Source organism: Nomascus leucogenys, chromosome 11 (assembly GCF_006542625.1).
Source record: "Nomascus leucogenys isolate Asia chromosome 11, Asia_NLE_v1, whole genome shotgun sequence".
Classification (NCBI taxonomy): domain Eukaryota; kingdom Metazoa; phylum Chordata; class Mammalia; order Primates; family Hylobatidae; genus Nomascus; species Nomascus leucogenys.
This window is the reverse complement of record NC_044391.1, coordinates 39947580-39964312: the sequence shown is the minus strand read 5'-3', so window position 1 is coordinate 39964312 and position 16733 is coordinate 39947580. Positions and strand designations below refer to the sequence as shown.

Here is a 16733-nt window from a genome sequence, read left to right as displayed (position 1 = left end):
TAGTTCCAGCTACTCGGGAGGCTGAGGCAGGAGAATGGCGTGAACCCGGGAGGCGGAGCTTGCAGTGAGCCGAGATCGCGCCACTGCACTCCAGCCTGGGCGACAGAGTGAGACTCCGTCTCAAATAATGATAATAATAATAATAATAATAATAATAATATGTAATGAATATTTGGAAGACCGCTATAAGTTATCCATTCTATAGCATTTGGCAAATGTTTAACATAAAACGCACTCACATCCATTTTAACATTTTTATCATTTAGGAAAAATGAGTTAATAGTAAAAAAATATAAAATGCAAATTTAACATTAAAACAATTCTAATTTTAGAGCAAAGTAACAATTGCTAAGGTTTGAATTAAGCACACAAAGTAAATTGAGAGAACATTTCTCAAATGTAAAACTGCATATTTTACTGTATATGAGACTTTCTGGGAACATCTAGAGGTAGTAATACCCAAACAGCAAGCAGAGGCTTACACTTACTTTTCTCATATGCTGAGAATTTTATCTCATCTATTTAAATCAGTAACTCACATTAGTGCATTATAATGACAGTATCTTTTATAGCTATATTTTATATATTGTGGTAATAAAGCTAGGAGCATTGGTGTTATTTATTATTAAAAGTCATTCATGATGTATACTTGCCTTTTTCCCATACCTTATGGTTAACCTGTATATTTATTGTGCTTATAATAGTCAACTGTTTTTCATAAACCAATTCTTAAACCCAAGCTTCACGGGATTAAAGAAAAAAAAACAACTCCAAATCTACTGGAGAAATTGAATAGAATTTAGATTTCTTAGTTTTTAGAAACGGATATATATACACTTTTACTAATAGAATCATTCTTACAAAGTGAAAAAAGAAAACAGTATGTGTGCTTAATGCCATATTCACTAGAAGGGTCAACAGCCCCCAGGAGCTCTGTTTATGAGCCATATTAACACCAAACAGAGAGCTTAGCAATGTCTGTTTCTAAAAATAAACCCTGTGTGTCTCTTGTTGTCATCATCAACCAGAGTCCTGTGTGCTCTGAGATAGCATCAAGGCTGCCTCTTTGCCTTTCCATAAGCATGATACATCATTACCAGAGCTCTCCCTTTTCTCTCAAGGTGGCAGAGATAAAAAGAATTCTGCAATCACCCAAAGCACACATTTAAACAACACTATTGCCCCTTAAGCAGACAGTTATCATGTTATTTTGGCAGCAGGAAGGAATCTGTGGTTTCACTTGAATGTTATTCTTCTTTATTTAAACTACTAGAAATAACCCAAAAATGACAGAATGCTCTTTCTATAAATAATCATTCCAGTGTAGAGTTATATTAGGAGGTAACTCATATGGCATGATAACGCCTAACAAGCTAATCTTAGACCTGCGATGCCATAAGATAGAAATACCGAGGCTAAGAATAACTGACCCAAAGGAGTCAGGCTGCTAAAGAGGCACAGACATGTGGACATCTGCAGGTTTTAATGCGTTTAATGATCTTCTGAAAGCTTCTTTCCCCTAGGAAGGCAATAAATTATGTCAATCATTAACGTGATAATCAATAATGCTTTTACAATGTATTGATTCCTGAAGATGGCTCAAGATTCTTATAGCAAATAAGATTATAAAAATTACATGTTGGAAAGCAAAGAGTGGGCTTTTGCATAATTGGATTAGTAGGTAATGGGTGAATTTTATGCTTAAGCCACCTACAGAACATATAATATTCATCCAATAAAGTAAAATATAACTCAAGATAAAGTAAAATGTAGTATGATGATCATACATATAAACACAGCCCTCCAGTTTTCACCTAAAATGTCCAAACTGGACCCAAATTGGACAGATATATATTCAAAATAAGTAGAAACTGAATTATGTTAGCTAGATCTTTATCTTGGCTAGAGAATTTCACATTGCAAGTTGAAATTAGGATTTGAGTGGTGATATAGGCTTTATTACATTTCAAGGTAAATACCAAGGTGAGCATAATTCAAAACTTTTGGTCAAAATAAACGAACCCCATAATGCTAACATTTAAAAAAAAATTACTTTCTCCTGCCAAAATACATTAATAATAATTTGCTATTTTGAAGCGGGGCTAACTTTACCCTCATGATCTGTGTATCATGAACACTGGCAAACAGGTGCCAAATGCATCAGGAATGCTGCTTCTGTCCACAGCATCTGCTCCAAGGAAAAGAGCACGCTCATAGAAGCTTGGTTTCCTTAAGCTCCTCTCAGTCCTGGATAGTGCTAACTTCCTTGAATTTAATTATCTAGCACTGAGAATATGAGAAAGGATCTTCCAGCAAAACTTTCAACATATTTGCCTATTTGTGCCTTAAACCTCCCAGGATTAAGAAGTCTGCCTAGGTATTTGTTTATACATATATAAATGTGTCCACATTTTTAGTACCAAGCAGAATTATCCTATGTTAAATATTTTTTGAGAAAAAGTGGCAGGATTTTAAACACGACCCTGCCGTTTCCTACCTACAGTAACTATCAGTAAATTTCTTATCTCTCTGAATATATTTCCTCAACTGTAAAATACCAATATTGCTGCAACAACTACTGCATTATTAAACTGTGGCAAGGATTAAATGATAAAGTGATACACAGAGAAACTTTTGAAACATTAGCCATTGTGTCAATAATAAAAGAATGACATAAAAATTTTTGAAAAAATATGTTTACAATCACTGACCTCTAAAATTGGAACTAGGCTGGGCGCGGTGGCTCATGCCTGTAATCCCAGCAGTTTGGGAGGCCAAGGCAGGCAGATCACTTGAGGTCAGGAGTTCGAGACCAGCCTGGCCAATATGGCGAAACCCCATCTCTACTAAAACTACAAAAATTAGCCAGGCATGGTGGCACATGCCTGTAATCCCAGCTACTTGGGAGGCTGAGGCAGGAGAATCACTTGAACCAGAAGGTGGAGGCTGCAGCGAGCCAAGATCATACCACTGCACTCCTGCCTGGATGTCAGAGTGAGACTCTGTCTCAAAAAACAGAACAAAATAAAATAAAATAAAATTGGAACTAAGCAACTAGAAGATCAAGGAGGAGTATGACAGAAAAAAACAAAAACGGGTGGTGATAACTTTCTTTCCAACTTAAAATGAATAGTTCCTAATGTAAAAATCATGTACTTAAAATACACTCTTGAATTTTGATTATGAGATTTCAAAAGCATCATCAAGAATAAAGTTAATACAGTGCTTAACGCAACAAGAGCCTTTTCTTATTCACCCTACGTTGGGTTCCCTGAAAACTTTCTGGGTAAACACATTTTTACTAAAGCAAGAACTCCCAAGCTATGATGTCATTTAATGAAAACTCAGCGAAATTTACTTATTTTTTGTTTTCTGGATTTTGGGGGGTTTATTTTGTTTTTAATATCAAGTTTCAAATTTTGAAACAACTTCATGACATTCTCATTTGGAAATGTCATGCCTTAGACATTCACCAAAATGTACCTCAAGCAAATTGAAAATAACATCCACATGGCTGCAACTGGGTCAATAATGAACATACATTATGAATTTAAAAGTTTCTGATACAAGTGGTGAACCATAAGGAGAAGCAGGAAAATAAAGTCGTGGGTATTTCCAACCTTATCAGCATGCAAAAAGTTTAATCATAAGCAAATGACTAGTTACACTCTGTGGTTTGGTAAATTTCTTTCTTCCTTAAAAGTGGTTTTCATTGGATTTAATTAATGGGTATTTAAGAAACACTATACACGAAAAGCCCATCACTTATTTTACTATGGAAAAGTTAACATTATGATAATGAATGGAAAATATATTCTTATAAAAACATAAGAAGTACTTATTCTTATATTCATGAATCATAGCAACTTAGAGTAAACCTAAACATAATGTTCTCTGATAACACTTGAAAGTGTAGGTCGTTTAGTATTGTGAAAAATGTTGTTTAAATTAAATTTGTTTTGTGCAACCGACTTAGTTGAAGAAGAATGGAACTAGGAACACCAGGCATTTCCTCTTTCTTTGCTTCCTTATTGCCAACTTACTGGGAAAAGAAAAGGGGAAAATTGCTAACAGGAAGGATACCACATATCCCAAGCTAACCACTCACTTCAGCTTCCTTTCAAAAACAGGGGGGGACCATGGCACAGCACAGCCAACACTGATTTGAGGCAGAGGCCAACATATTTTTGAATTTCTTCTTGAAAGCTTCTTTTCTAAAGTCATTTGCATGAGCTTTTATTTCAATTAAATTATTTTCAAAGCATTCAAATTCAGAAAAAAATGTTAAAATGTAGTTATCATTCCATATTGTAAAAATTGTTCACGATTCTTAAAATGTAATATTTGTGACAACCTACTGGCAAAGACATTCTGAGTATTTTTAAGATAATCCTCCTTTCATATATTGAAAACAATTCATATATTATTATATTTCTCAAAAAAATTTTTGTGTGCCTCGAAGCCAACATTAGAGGAATACTCTATTCAAGTTTGTAATAAATGCTTGTAAGGCATGAGGCCACAATGTTGACTCTCCTTCCTTCAGAAAATATGATTAATAGCTTAGAGAGATCCAGTTTATTCTACAATTATTTTAGTCTCTTTATTAGGGGGCTTCTTCTAACAATCTATTCAATATTAATAAAAAACTTATATTCAATACTAGTAAAAAATACTTATATTAGTATTTAAACAGATATATTATCTTCATGAAAAGAAAGTCAACACCCATAGTTCAACTGAAAGGGAAATTATAAACATAGTCCATTTATTATATTTGTGGAAACTAAAAAGTAAATAAAATTGCAAAGAAGAAACTTCTAATCACCAATATACATGTTGTAGCAAATACTGCTAGTGCCTAGCTAACATTTATTCCTCTAAATTCTTTGTTCTTCCCAACAGAAACTTGAGCAGGTTTAGGTATCCTGCCTTCCCAGCTCAGTCATGGGTCCCACTCCTCTGGAAAACAAGTGAAAGAATAGGCAGGTGACGCTATTCTAGTCAATATAGTATAAAGGATAATTTGCTGGAGAAGTGGGTAAGATTTCCTTCCTTTAAAAGAGATGCCAAGACAGCAGTTTCTCCTCTTTGTCTCTGGAATTTGTGATGCATAAACAACAAGATGCTTGAAACTGCTACAAGTCAACTTGAGACCATTGGAGGATCCAACCTTTGTCTCTGCAATTTGTTATGCATAAATATACATAATGCTTGGAACTGCTACAAGTCAGTTTGTGACCATTGGAGGATCCAATCTTAGGATCACACCAACCAAGGCTAAGACCAGCAGAGTGGGGCTATATGAAGGACCTGAATGCTGCTGCCATTTTTGACTACCTGGTGCTGCCTAACCACCAAACTACTTTATCACATGATAAATGTCCTACTTGTCTGTCATTTTGACTAGAGTGTTCTTTTATTTGCAGGAGAAAACAACCTAACTAATATACCTACTACTTACAATTAATCACTGTTAGTATTTTGACATAGTAGCTTTGTGTGGGGGTGTGTAACGAACACTTCTCATAGAATACATGCCTATTATAAAAAATCATACACTGTAAAGAGGTATGATGCTAAAAGAAAAAGCCCCTCTTCTTCACCAAACACAGCACAGCATGTTTCCTTATTTCTTCCTATCTTTATATGAATTCTTCAGGAGATGGATGGATAGATTTAAAAAATTATAAAAATAAGAACATATCACTGATGTTATATTTATTTTTAAAAACTGAAATTAAACTTAACTGAATTTAAATTTAAATTTAACTGAATTAAGCAGATTTAAAACTGCAGTTGAAGGAACTATAAATGTACTAAATACTTCCTTAACATAAGAGATACTATTTCCAAAAAGACCTCTTTAAGGTTAAATAAACTATTTTTAAAAATCAGTGCTTTGAATCTTTTTTTTAAGTATGTGTTTCTATTTTAAGCAGCAGGGAGTCTGTCCCTGCTCAGAAAGGGAAGGATATTAGCATTTCTCACATCCTTCCATCTCACCTCTAACACCTCACACTGGCCAGCTTTATTAATATTTTTACATTCCCCTACTTTATAATATCTGCTTTCTGCCCTATAAACACAATCCAATAGTTGTTTAAATGCATTCAGTGCTCCCTCATTACTTTGATAATCTTTTCTCTACTTCTCAATTTAGTTTTTTGTTTGTTTTAAGTTCATCTCTTCACTGTGTGGCTTTCACTGTCAAGCAGCCTCTTTCATGTTTGAGAATTTCTACTTTGTCTAACTATTTTCCTTTTTCATTCATTCTGATTTTCTTCAAACCTTTCATCTTTATGTGTAAAGATTTTTACCTGGGCCTATTCTGTTTTCTTCTATTTCTAATGAATATTTTTTCCATAATCATTATGATTTTCCATTCTTAATTCATTTCCTGAGATCTATATCTCCTTTCTCATCTCATTCTCTTGTTTATCATCTCACCTTTCAGCTTTTTTTTATATAAAATTTATGTAAGGTGCTCTATTTGTAGGAAGCAATACTAAGACGTCTAATTCCATGGGTTCAATGAGTTGATGATTTTCTTCTTGGTAGAATCTCTAAGGTTAGTTGGTGAAAGGTACGTCATTCCAAAGAGCTGTGGCTTGATCTTTCTCCCAATTTAGTATGCTGCTCTGAAGCCTTCATTTCTACTATTTCTCAGCCACAAGAGAAAACAAGAACAACCCAAAATGGTGAGGATACCTACTCAGTTTTCTTCTCTTCAGATTTGGGAATCTTAGTGAGAATCCTCAGGAACTGGTCAACTTGCCAGTAAAATTCTAAGACAGCCCAGGAGACAGGTCTCTCTGTTACGATCAAAGAACCTCTGCATCCATTTTTTCCTTGGCTGTTAGCCTCTGAGGTATGTTGCATTAGGTTTTATCATTTTCTTTGCTCAGTTACTGTTGAATATATTGGGTGACAAGGGTGGAAGGAGTGTTTGTTGGCTGACATGCTATTTTGGGCTCACTTCATTATTTATCAGTAGTGAGAAATTATGAGGCACATTTTAAAATTACTCACCTCCAAAATTAAAATCATCATTTAGAATATTTTTTTGAATTCAGAATTTGGATTAATTTCAGTCTTCTAAGGGGTTTTATTGGAATTTTCTTACTTAACGGACATAACAATAATTATGCCTCCTGTGTCATCCTTAGAAATATGAAATACTCATTCTTGTCTCCATTCTCAATGAGCCCATTTATAATTATATTTCTGATTGATACCTATCATCTATCTCAATTGATAGCAGACTTGCAAGTGAAGATAACCTGAGTTAGAGAATGGCAAAACAGTAATTATGGGGAATACCAGAAGTGATTCTTGACATGACAGGAACATTTCACAGACTTACATTTTCATAATTAGATTCTGCTTTTCAAGTAGACATAAGTGACGTGACTACTGAATCTAAAATGTTCCCTTCCCCTCAACACCATACACTAAGGAACAAAAGGATTCAAAAAAGGGTGAAGATATATAAAAGAATTTCAGGATTTTGATTTAAATGTTTTTCTTTTATACCCTAAAATAAGAATAGATGGCCAAAATATGAGCTTTCCTTATTGTAAATATATCTTACATTACTTCTGTACAAACTCTAGGAAATTCCTTCATAATAATTGTTCCAATATTGTCTGGACAGCTCTGCTGCCCAACGTGTTAAGCAACATGCTTGGCAACAGGAGAACACCCCTAATCCTGCCAGCTCCTGCAGAGTGACCTGAGTCAATATTTGTACATGCTTCACTTTCTGCCACAGTTATCACTTACCCTGGCCCATACAAGCCACAAAAGTAGGGATGTACTTGACAAAATGTGTCACTCATACTGAATTCTAAGATTTAATATTATAGAACTTTAAACTAAAATATATTAGTACAATATTATAGAACCTGGTTCTACCAAACATGTTTAGCCTGGCCGAGTCAATATAAAAAAAAAAAAAACCATAAAAAACACTTGTATTCCAATAGTATATAAAGAGCTGTGTACAAAAACCATCAATATTAGTGCATAATATCCAATATAACTAGAACAACAAATGGGAACTCTAAAGCAATTGCTAAAGAAATTACACAACAGAATCAATGTTTTAAAAATAATCTCAAGAAATCTGCCATTGGGCTTCACTGTTCAATCACATACTGTGCAACTTCTTTGCCTTTATTACATAATGAGACATTTCAGAGAACACACACACACACACACACACATACACACCCTACTCTTACCTATAGTGATAATCTGCATAGGAAAGATCTTAACTCTTATCAAACCAAGGTAACAAAATAAATAGTTGATTTATAAGATAACTAAGGCAAATTGATTATCAAAATAAACAATCATTTCCCCCATGTGACCTACAAGGTAACTCATGTGGCTTGTTCAGCAAGATAGAACATGGCATTGAAAACCAAGATCCTAGGTTCATTTCACTAAAAACAACAATTATAATAGTGAGTATACGTTTTAAAGACATATTGATACATTTGAACCTCACAAGAATGCTAAGAGGCAAGCAGGAGGACATCATTATTCTTCAGTTTGAAGATAAGTAAAAAATCAGTACACAATCGGCCAGCACTGGAGCTCATGCTAGAATACAGAGTGTCTGACTCCTAGAACAGTGCTCTCTCCACTCCTCTGCACTGCTGCCAGGCATCCTATCTCTCTTTCAAATCCAAAGACTCTGCTTCTAAGCCTATGAATCACATCCAGACCACTGGTCCAAAAGGGAGCTGAACAAGATTTGTAGCTAAATTAAGACAAACATACCCCTAATTTAGCAGTTAACTCAAAGGACAAACCCTACTGATAGTGGTTCACCAGCATCACCATCCATTCCCTAGCCCTACAGCAGGGAATCTCAGTTTGCTGAAGGTTAAGGTAGGGAGATTTTAAAAACCTCAATCCCCAGGCTGTTCCCCATACCAATTAAATCAGGCATTCTGGGAGTGGAATCTAGGTATCATATTTTGTAAAGTGCTTCTGGTGAGTCCAACTTTGAGAGCCAGTGCCTCACAGGAAGTATACAATAAAGACTAGGTGAATTAAATTTAAGAACATATATGAAATATATGGCATGGTAGGAAGGGTGCAATTGTTTTTATGCTTCAAATTTTAAAAATAAATAGAACTTAGTGATTATGTATTTATACTAGACAGGTTTTGGGAGTCGATGTTAACCTACATCACCTTTCATTTAATAGCTAGCTGGTGCTTCAATGTTGCTTCTTGTAGAACTGGCAAAAGCATGGACAGCCTGAAGCACTTCCCTGTCTGAAAATCTTGTTGCTTTCTACACAAACCATTAAATGCTAGGAAAATGACAATCTCTACTGAAATGGGTGTAAAGTTGTATGTGATTATCAAAGATGTAGAGAAAAAAGCAAAGCTTGCAAACACCTGTAGCCAGCCTTAGCTTCAGCAGACACTTGCTACTTGGAAGGCATGTATGTTTCTACCATATGAAAAAAATATCAAATTTGTAACACAGAAGTGAGGACTAAAAGGATAAAGCATAGTGCTGAAAAGATTTCTAAAATAGTTATTTTCAAAGGGTTCATCCAAATTTTTAAAAATAAAATGCTAAGTTAAATGACCAGTCCCATTAGAGACATACCTGTTAAACCCTCCTGGAGCCCTTGTCAGCCTTGCAGCTATAAGAATAAACTGTACTGAAATTCTGGTAGGTTTGCTTTTGTTAAGCAGGCACTATTCATTAACATAATTCCTGTCACTTAAATGTATAAATACCAAATTATGCAAAATTGATATTTTATTCTGATTCCATGAAAAGATTGGGTCAACAGAAGGATCTTAAAATTATCATAACTAACCAAGGTTTAAAGAAAACTAGCTTTAAACATAGATCCCCATATGGGAAGGTGTATTAACACCAAAACAGACATCATGCCAACCTGTGGAATATTTCTTTCACACCTAGCTCTACAAAGTAAACACTGCTTTATGTGGCATTCTTATCATGGAAATCTAGGCGGTGATCTATAATTACGATTAAGCCCACATGGGAAGTGGGATCTAAGTGAGAACTTTAAGCCAATTTTAGGTTGAAACATTCAGAAGAGGACAGAAACAAAGAGTTCCCAAAGCTTTAGGAAATAGCCATAGGAAATAAATATGAAAGGCAATAATTACACGTAAGTGATACTGCCTGGAGAGTATGTTCATTTAGTAAGTATAAATTGACAAGGCTGACAAGCTCCATCTCCCACCAGCTCATCTCCTTGAGAAACTAGAAATTAGAATCTGTTCCTATTATCCTTTAAAATGCTGCACCTGCTTTTAACACATTTACATGTGTGTTATGCCATCACATCTGCCTGACAATGCTAGACTTCCCACATGTTTCTGAAGAAAATTAAAATAAGCATCTGCTAATAACAATTTTATTTCATCCTAAACAGTTTCATTTGGGGCTCATGAGGAAAAGCCACATAATGGAAAAAAGAAAACTGCCTTTATAACTCTGTAGCAAACACATTTTAGAAGGTAGGTCTATAAATAGATGTGCTTCTGTAGGCACAGAGTAAATATAAAATCGTCAGGCTAGTGGGGCTGCAATTTAAACTGACGCCCCAATATGAACTTACCTGATTTTTAAAGTCCTATTAGAATAGGCTTACAATCAGTACAGAGCTCCTTTTTCTAGTTGCATAGTAAAGGCAAAACACCCCCAACTACATTTTACTTATCTCAGTCTCATCTTTCATCAGAAGCAATAGTTTGCAATTTCATTCAGAAGCTGCTGTCCCTAAGCAGACTGAATATGCACAGAAACAGTAATGGAAGGGATCTAAGTTAAACCCTACAGACGCACCAAGAAAATAGCAACATCAACACGAAAAAGCAGCAATTTCCTTAAGAGAGGTGCTTTTCTTAGCTGCATTTCCCAAGCCAGCCCCCTTTCAAACCTAAAACGTCTCAGTTATGAAAGAGGATCTTACCTGAGCTGATCATACTGTGCATTCTTTGCTGAGCCAAGAGCTGCTCTCGTCCAGCCACCCCATCTGAGGAAAAACAGGAGTCACTCTCGTAAATTGTCTGCAGCATATTCCAGTCACTCTTACTTCAGCTACATGAAACATTCATCACTGCTCAGTGCACCGGCCCCAGGAGCTACCCTCGCTGGTTCTCCCTCCTCCCTGAGGAGAAGCAGCAGAGGATCAACTTCGACAATGATTTCCTTTCTGCTCAAATGGGCATCCACTTTTAAAAAGACCTGGACACTTTTCCCATGTTACCAACCTGTGTGCAAAGCAGAAAGGACAGAGTGGATGCTATAGCTCTCTGGAGTTTAGGTTATCCCGGAAACTACAAGCAGGTGGGAAATAGGAACGTGCTTCGGGGTTATTTCTTTGTCAGAATACGTAGAAAATTATTAAGTCTACCCACGAGAAAAAGAAACCAATTAAACCTGGCTTAGAGTTCTTCAGGCTGCTAGGGTTTTGTTGCAAAAACCCTCAGTCCTGCAAGTGGCTCCAGCCGGTGCCCTTCTCCTATCTGTGTCTGTGCCTCTCTTCCCCCTTTCTCAGTCTCTCTCAGCTCAAGTTGGCTAAAGCGAGTGATAATCCATTTGCATATGAATCAACAACAGCATGGCCCACAGGCACAGAAATAGAACAATGGTCGGCCTGAGCCAAAAATAGGTCAAGCATGGCCGAGTGATTGGAGCCTGCATTAATGCATTTAAAAATACCCCAGCAAACCCAGCTGTCCAGCCTCTATCTTTCAAACCATAATTCTCTATTGCAGGGCCCTAAAAGCAATTAACTCTTTCCTTCCTCGAAGCTTGCTTTACACACTGTGTTTGCATACTGGCGATTTGCTTCCAAAGAAAGGAAGGCAAGAAAAAAATTAAGAATCATAATTCTAAGGGGGCAAATGCACATACATTTCATTTCATTTTATTTTTGTAGTATGTGTTTTTGGAAGAGAGAGGAGAGAAGTGCAGAGCTCTGTATTGGTTCTAAAATAATACTGGAAGCTTTTGCTCATAATGTGGTTTCTGCCTCACCCACGCACAGCAATCCTGGTGTTCTATTTTTGTTGCCTGTTTCTCAGGCTACACTGCAGTTGGCTGTAGCACTAGAAGCTTTTCTGCCTTCTAGTTTCAGGACTAACAGGAGATTTAGTAGAGGTAGTTTTGGAAAACAAGCACACCCCAGAATAAAATTTTTATGAAGGACAGGCTTGATTTTTTACTTGCTATTTATGCAAGACAATTGTCCATTTCACAAATCCTATTGTATCTTAGTACCACCTATGAATTTTATTGCACCCATCCAGTTAGTACTATATCTATAAACAAAACAAAACACAAAACACAAAACCGTGGCTTATATGTGAAAATTTCTCCTCAGCCTCTCAGGCTAAATTCAATTTACTTGCAAAAGGAAAAGAAAGTACTCTGATTTCTTTTGGATACAGAATTTCTGAGCACATGCACCTGTTGATGGATAAATCATATGGTTAGTACTCAACTATGACTGCTCTGCGTTCAGCTATACATTGGTTGCCCGAAATATGGACCTCCTAACTTTTCTGTAGAAATAGCATTTATGATAGTCAATAGATTACCAGACACATTGTGGCGTTCAGCTATACAGTACAGTAGATACTATCAGAGTTTTATAGTCTCTGGTGCACATTTATATCAGTTCTATATAAGAGATAAATTTTACATTCCAAAGAGGGATCCTAGCATCTTGTCACTTCCAAGAGCAAACCCAAAAGTGATAATCTACTAGTCATGGAAGCTCTTTTCTCTTTTCTAAACTAAATCAGCGAGGAAAATGTAATTCTAAGGCATCGGAAGCAACAGGGGAAAGAGAGGAAAAAGCAGATTATTTCAAAATTCCCAGAACAGTCCAATGGAAGAGGGAGCTTGGTCAACTCCAGAGTATGAAGTCAGAGGCGGCAAACAAGGGGACACAGAGTTTTGATGAAAGGGAAGAAATAAACATTTTAAATCATTCATCAAATAAGCCACTGCTGAATTCCTCGTCTTTCACAGATTAATTTCTACTGAATACTCCTTGAAAAATTGTATTTGGATATGTAAGTTACAATTTTTAAAAAATATATATTCCAAACTGCATTTGACTTAAGCTACACAACAAAATCTTATGTTCCTGTCAGTGGAAAAAACAAAAAACAAAAAACAACGATCTGATTCCATCTGATATTACAAATAAACTTTTGATTACAAAATTTATGTGTAAAATTCAAAGGATAGAAACAGTGTGGACCTAATAATTTTCCTTAAGGATGATGTATTGAAGTAGTAACTATCATCACATGGGAGGAAATTTAGAGATAGTCAATTGTAGTTTTCAAACTCTGCCTCATGACATAGGGTACCTGCAAGTTGCCTAAGTTTCCTCAAAAAAAGGTTCTCCGTGGAACCAGGGGAGTTCCGCTTTTACCTGTTTCCATTTGGAGATATAAGATTTCTTTTGAAGAACCTTTTTTTTATTCCACAAAACATTTATTTAAAGAACATTTTTTAAATTGAGGTATATTTGACAAATCAAGATTCTTTATATTTCAGGTGTACAATTTGATGATTTGATACACCTATAACTTGTGAAATAAATACCATAATCAAGCTACAAATCTATCATCTCAGCTAGTTACCACTTTTTTTGTGGTGAGATCAGAACAAGAACTTCTTATATTAAGAAAAACAATAATTGAAATTCACTCATGAGGAAACTAAGGAGGCTTGATTACAAAAGGACTCACTATTGGAGTCAGGCTTTAAAGACAGTAGCTTAAGGAAATACAGGTAATTAATAACTAACCATATTGGTCTAGCATTTATATTATCCAGTCTCACCATCTTCTCCCTTACCAAAATGATACAAATCATTATCTGAGATATTCCAAATAAAATTTAATATGATCTACTGATGAAAAATGGACCCACTGTCTGTTTCAGAGTGATTTTTAACAGAATACAAAAATTCATGATGAATATACAAAAGGGATAACAAAATCACCATATTGATATAATATGCCTATGCATCTTCTGTCTTTTTAAGTTTAAATTACACCTTCAAACCACAACTGATAAAAAAAAAAAGATCTCTCAGCTTTTATAATAAAAAATAAAAAATAGAATAAAACTCCAGAAGACTGAGTTAGTAATTATCCTAGTTCTTAAAGGTTCCAGGAAAGGGCATTCCACATAAAATACTGTAAATAATGTGTCTTCTTCATTTTGACCATTATTTAACATGAGGTTTATTTACGTTTCAGCCTGCATTCTTGCAGTATGTTTTTCCATTAGCCATCTTCTCTTTTATTTAACTCTTGATAATGAAAAAAATATTTTAGAGTGAAAAGACATTGGATACTTACAAAAAACTCCACTTGTTTCTCAGAAGAAAAATAAGTATCATCAAAACAACCATCAACTATATTGATTACTATATTTCCATTATGAAGAATGTTGAGTTAATTCTTCTCACATCATCTCAGTAATGTTAGTAAAGAAATGTGACTCAGTTTCTTTTGGGGTATTTATAAAACTACAGTTTACTAATTTGGGGGAAAAAGATATATGTTCTATTACAAGAACTATAACAAGCTAATACAAATGTCAGGCTAGGTAGGTGGGTAGTTTAAAAAGTTTCAATATAATAAATTCAAATTCAATTAAATAAGCATTTATTGGAAACTAATCCAAGTATTATATTTTATATACATATAGGTCAAAGAAAAAGGTAAAAAAAGTAACAAGGGCCAAAAGTCTCAGGTTCTCAATTTAATAGTAAATGAAAGTGGGAATTAAATCCTAATGTAAAATGTTATTTCAAAGTTATCATAATCCCATTTCTTTTTATGCAGACATATAAGCAAAAAAAAGTATTAAAAAACCTGTATGGCACCAAAATATTTCCAGAAATATCCTCGGACCTCTAGCTCACAATGACCTTTTCTAAAATGGATTTGGATCACAATCCTGAAAGACACAATCCCACATGCCATAATCCTGAATGTTGAAATCCGAAAAGATACAAAATCCCTAAGGTCTAAATCCCTTAGGTCTAAAATCTCTCATGTCTACAATCCTGAAAATGACAATCTCAAAATATTAAAATCTCAAACATGAAATCCTGAAAGCTGAATTCTGGGGAAGGGATTAGTTTTTGGTCGTATGCAGGATTATTGCATCATGTTAGTTGCATCATGTTAGGTGGCTGTTACAGTCTCTATTTGGAAATTAAGTATGGTTAAGGAGAGACTTATGGGAGCCAAGTTGACAAGGGGTGGACCTATGGATTCAATTTTAGATGTCACTGGATTAAATACTTAGAAACCTAGTAAAGCATTTTTTGGGTGTGTCTGTGAGGGTGCTTCCAGATGACATTAGTGTGTGAGTTTGAGTGGATTAGGTGAAGAAGATCTGCCCTCAATGTTAGCAGGCACCATCCGATCTGCCGGGGACCCATACAGAACAAACACAGGAGGTGAACTGGTTTCTCTCTGAGAACTAGGGCAGGCTTCTCTTTGAATTCCTTGGACATCAGAAATTTGATTCCACGAGAAGTGCATTATCACAACGTTGACTTTACATATAAGCATTGTTTCTGAACCCAAACATGTCGAAATTTTTTCAATAAATGAAAGATTTTGTATGCCTGCATTTGTGAAAGAAAATTTATCAGGATCTCGGTTCTTTGGGTAACTACATGTGTGTTGGTGACCCATTGAATTTTTTGATCCATCTTGCCAAAAAGCTTCGCTTGTTCATCAGGAAATTTAAGATGACTACAGTTATATAAAGCTGGGTGCACACAATTATTAACCACAGTGATATGCATTTATACATTTCCATTTTTGACCAATTTCTTTATAAACACGGTTTGTCTGCATCATAACTGTTATACTGGTGTGACTGTTGCTAGTATACCTGAGTGTTTTTGCTTGTAAAAATATGTGCTATTATTTCTTATTTTATCGTGCACAGCATATTGTTTTGTTGTTATTTTTCTCAAATAAACCCCCTTTTAAAATGTAAATAAATATAAAGAATTATTTTTTTTTCAGAATTATATTTTCATCTTTTGGGATTTCAACACTTGAGATTATGGAGTTCAAGTTGTATTTTTCTGGATTATAATAGGCTTTCTTCTAAAATCAATCTCAGTTGATAACTGGAAACAAGCAAGGGAGGTAATGTAACCCAATTTATTCTACCACAACGATATAACATCAGTTCATCTGTAATTAAGCAGAGACTTTACATGTATTAACAAACCCTATGATTCTGGAATCTAAATGAAGTAAGATTTAAAACTTAATTACCTCAAATACCGAATTTGTGCTCTACAATTGTAGTATGCTGCAAATTACTCACCAATAACTGGTGCTCCTCCAATCACTCACTCACTCACTCACTCACTCATTGATGTTACCTCTTCTCCCAACCTCACATTCCTCAAACTATTGTTAAAGCAATAAAACTATATGCATTTGCCTGCAGTCAGTGAGCTTGATTCCCTTAGACCTCCAAGGAATGGGATGGAGGGGAAAGTACAGTGTCCTAATTTTTGTTCCAGCTGAAGACCTTATTTATCTGAATTTTCTATTTCTTAGAGGAACAGCATCAATTCCATGTGAATAAGGGATACTCAATTAACAAGTGATTTCTCCCCACTTAGAAAGCCTAATTAGATAACAAATGGTCT

General features: G+C 35.1%; 1 protein-coding gene across 17 annotated transcripts in view; it reads right to left on the bottom strand.

Annotated features, from left to right (window-relative positions):
* HDAC9 (histone deacetylase 9) overlaps nt 1-16733 on the bottom strand; it is a 906822-nt gene that overhangs the window by 484075 nt on the left and 406014 nt on the right. For 7 of the 17 annotated variants that reach the window (XM_030822187.1, XM_030822189.1, XM_012510410.2 and 4 more), the window contains exons 1-2: nt 11284-11597; nt 10983-11045 (exon numbers count right to left, since the gene is read on the bottom strand). In XM_030822187.1, the coding sequence (XP_030678047.1) occupies nt 10983-11004 (22 nt within the window). In that variant the 5' untranslated portion in view covers nt 11005-11045; nt 11284-11597. Of the gene's footprint in view, nt 1-10982; nt 11046-11283; nt 11663-16733 lie in introns of those variants that run through there. The other 10 variants (XM_030822195.1, XM_030822201.1, XM_030822188.1 and 7 more) reach the window with 3 other exon arrangements.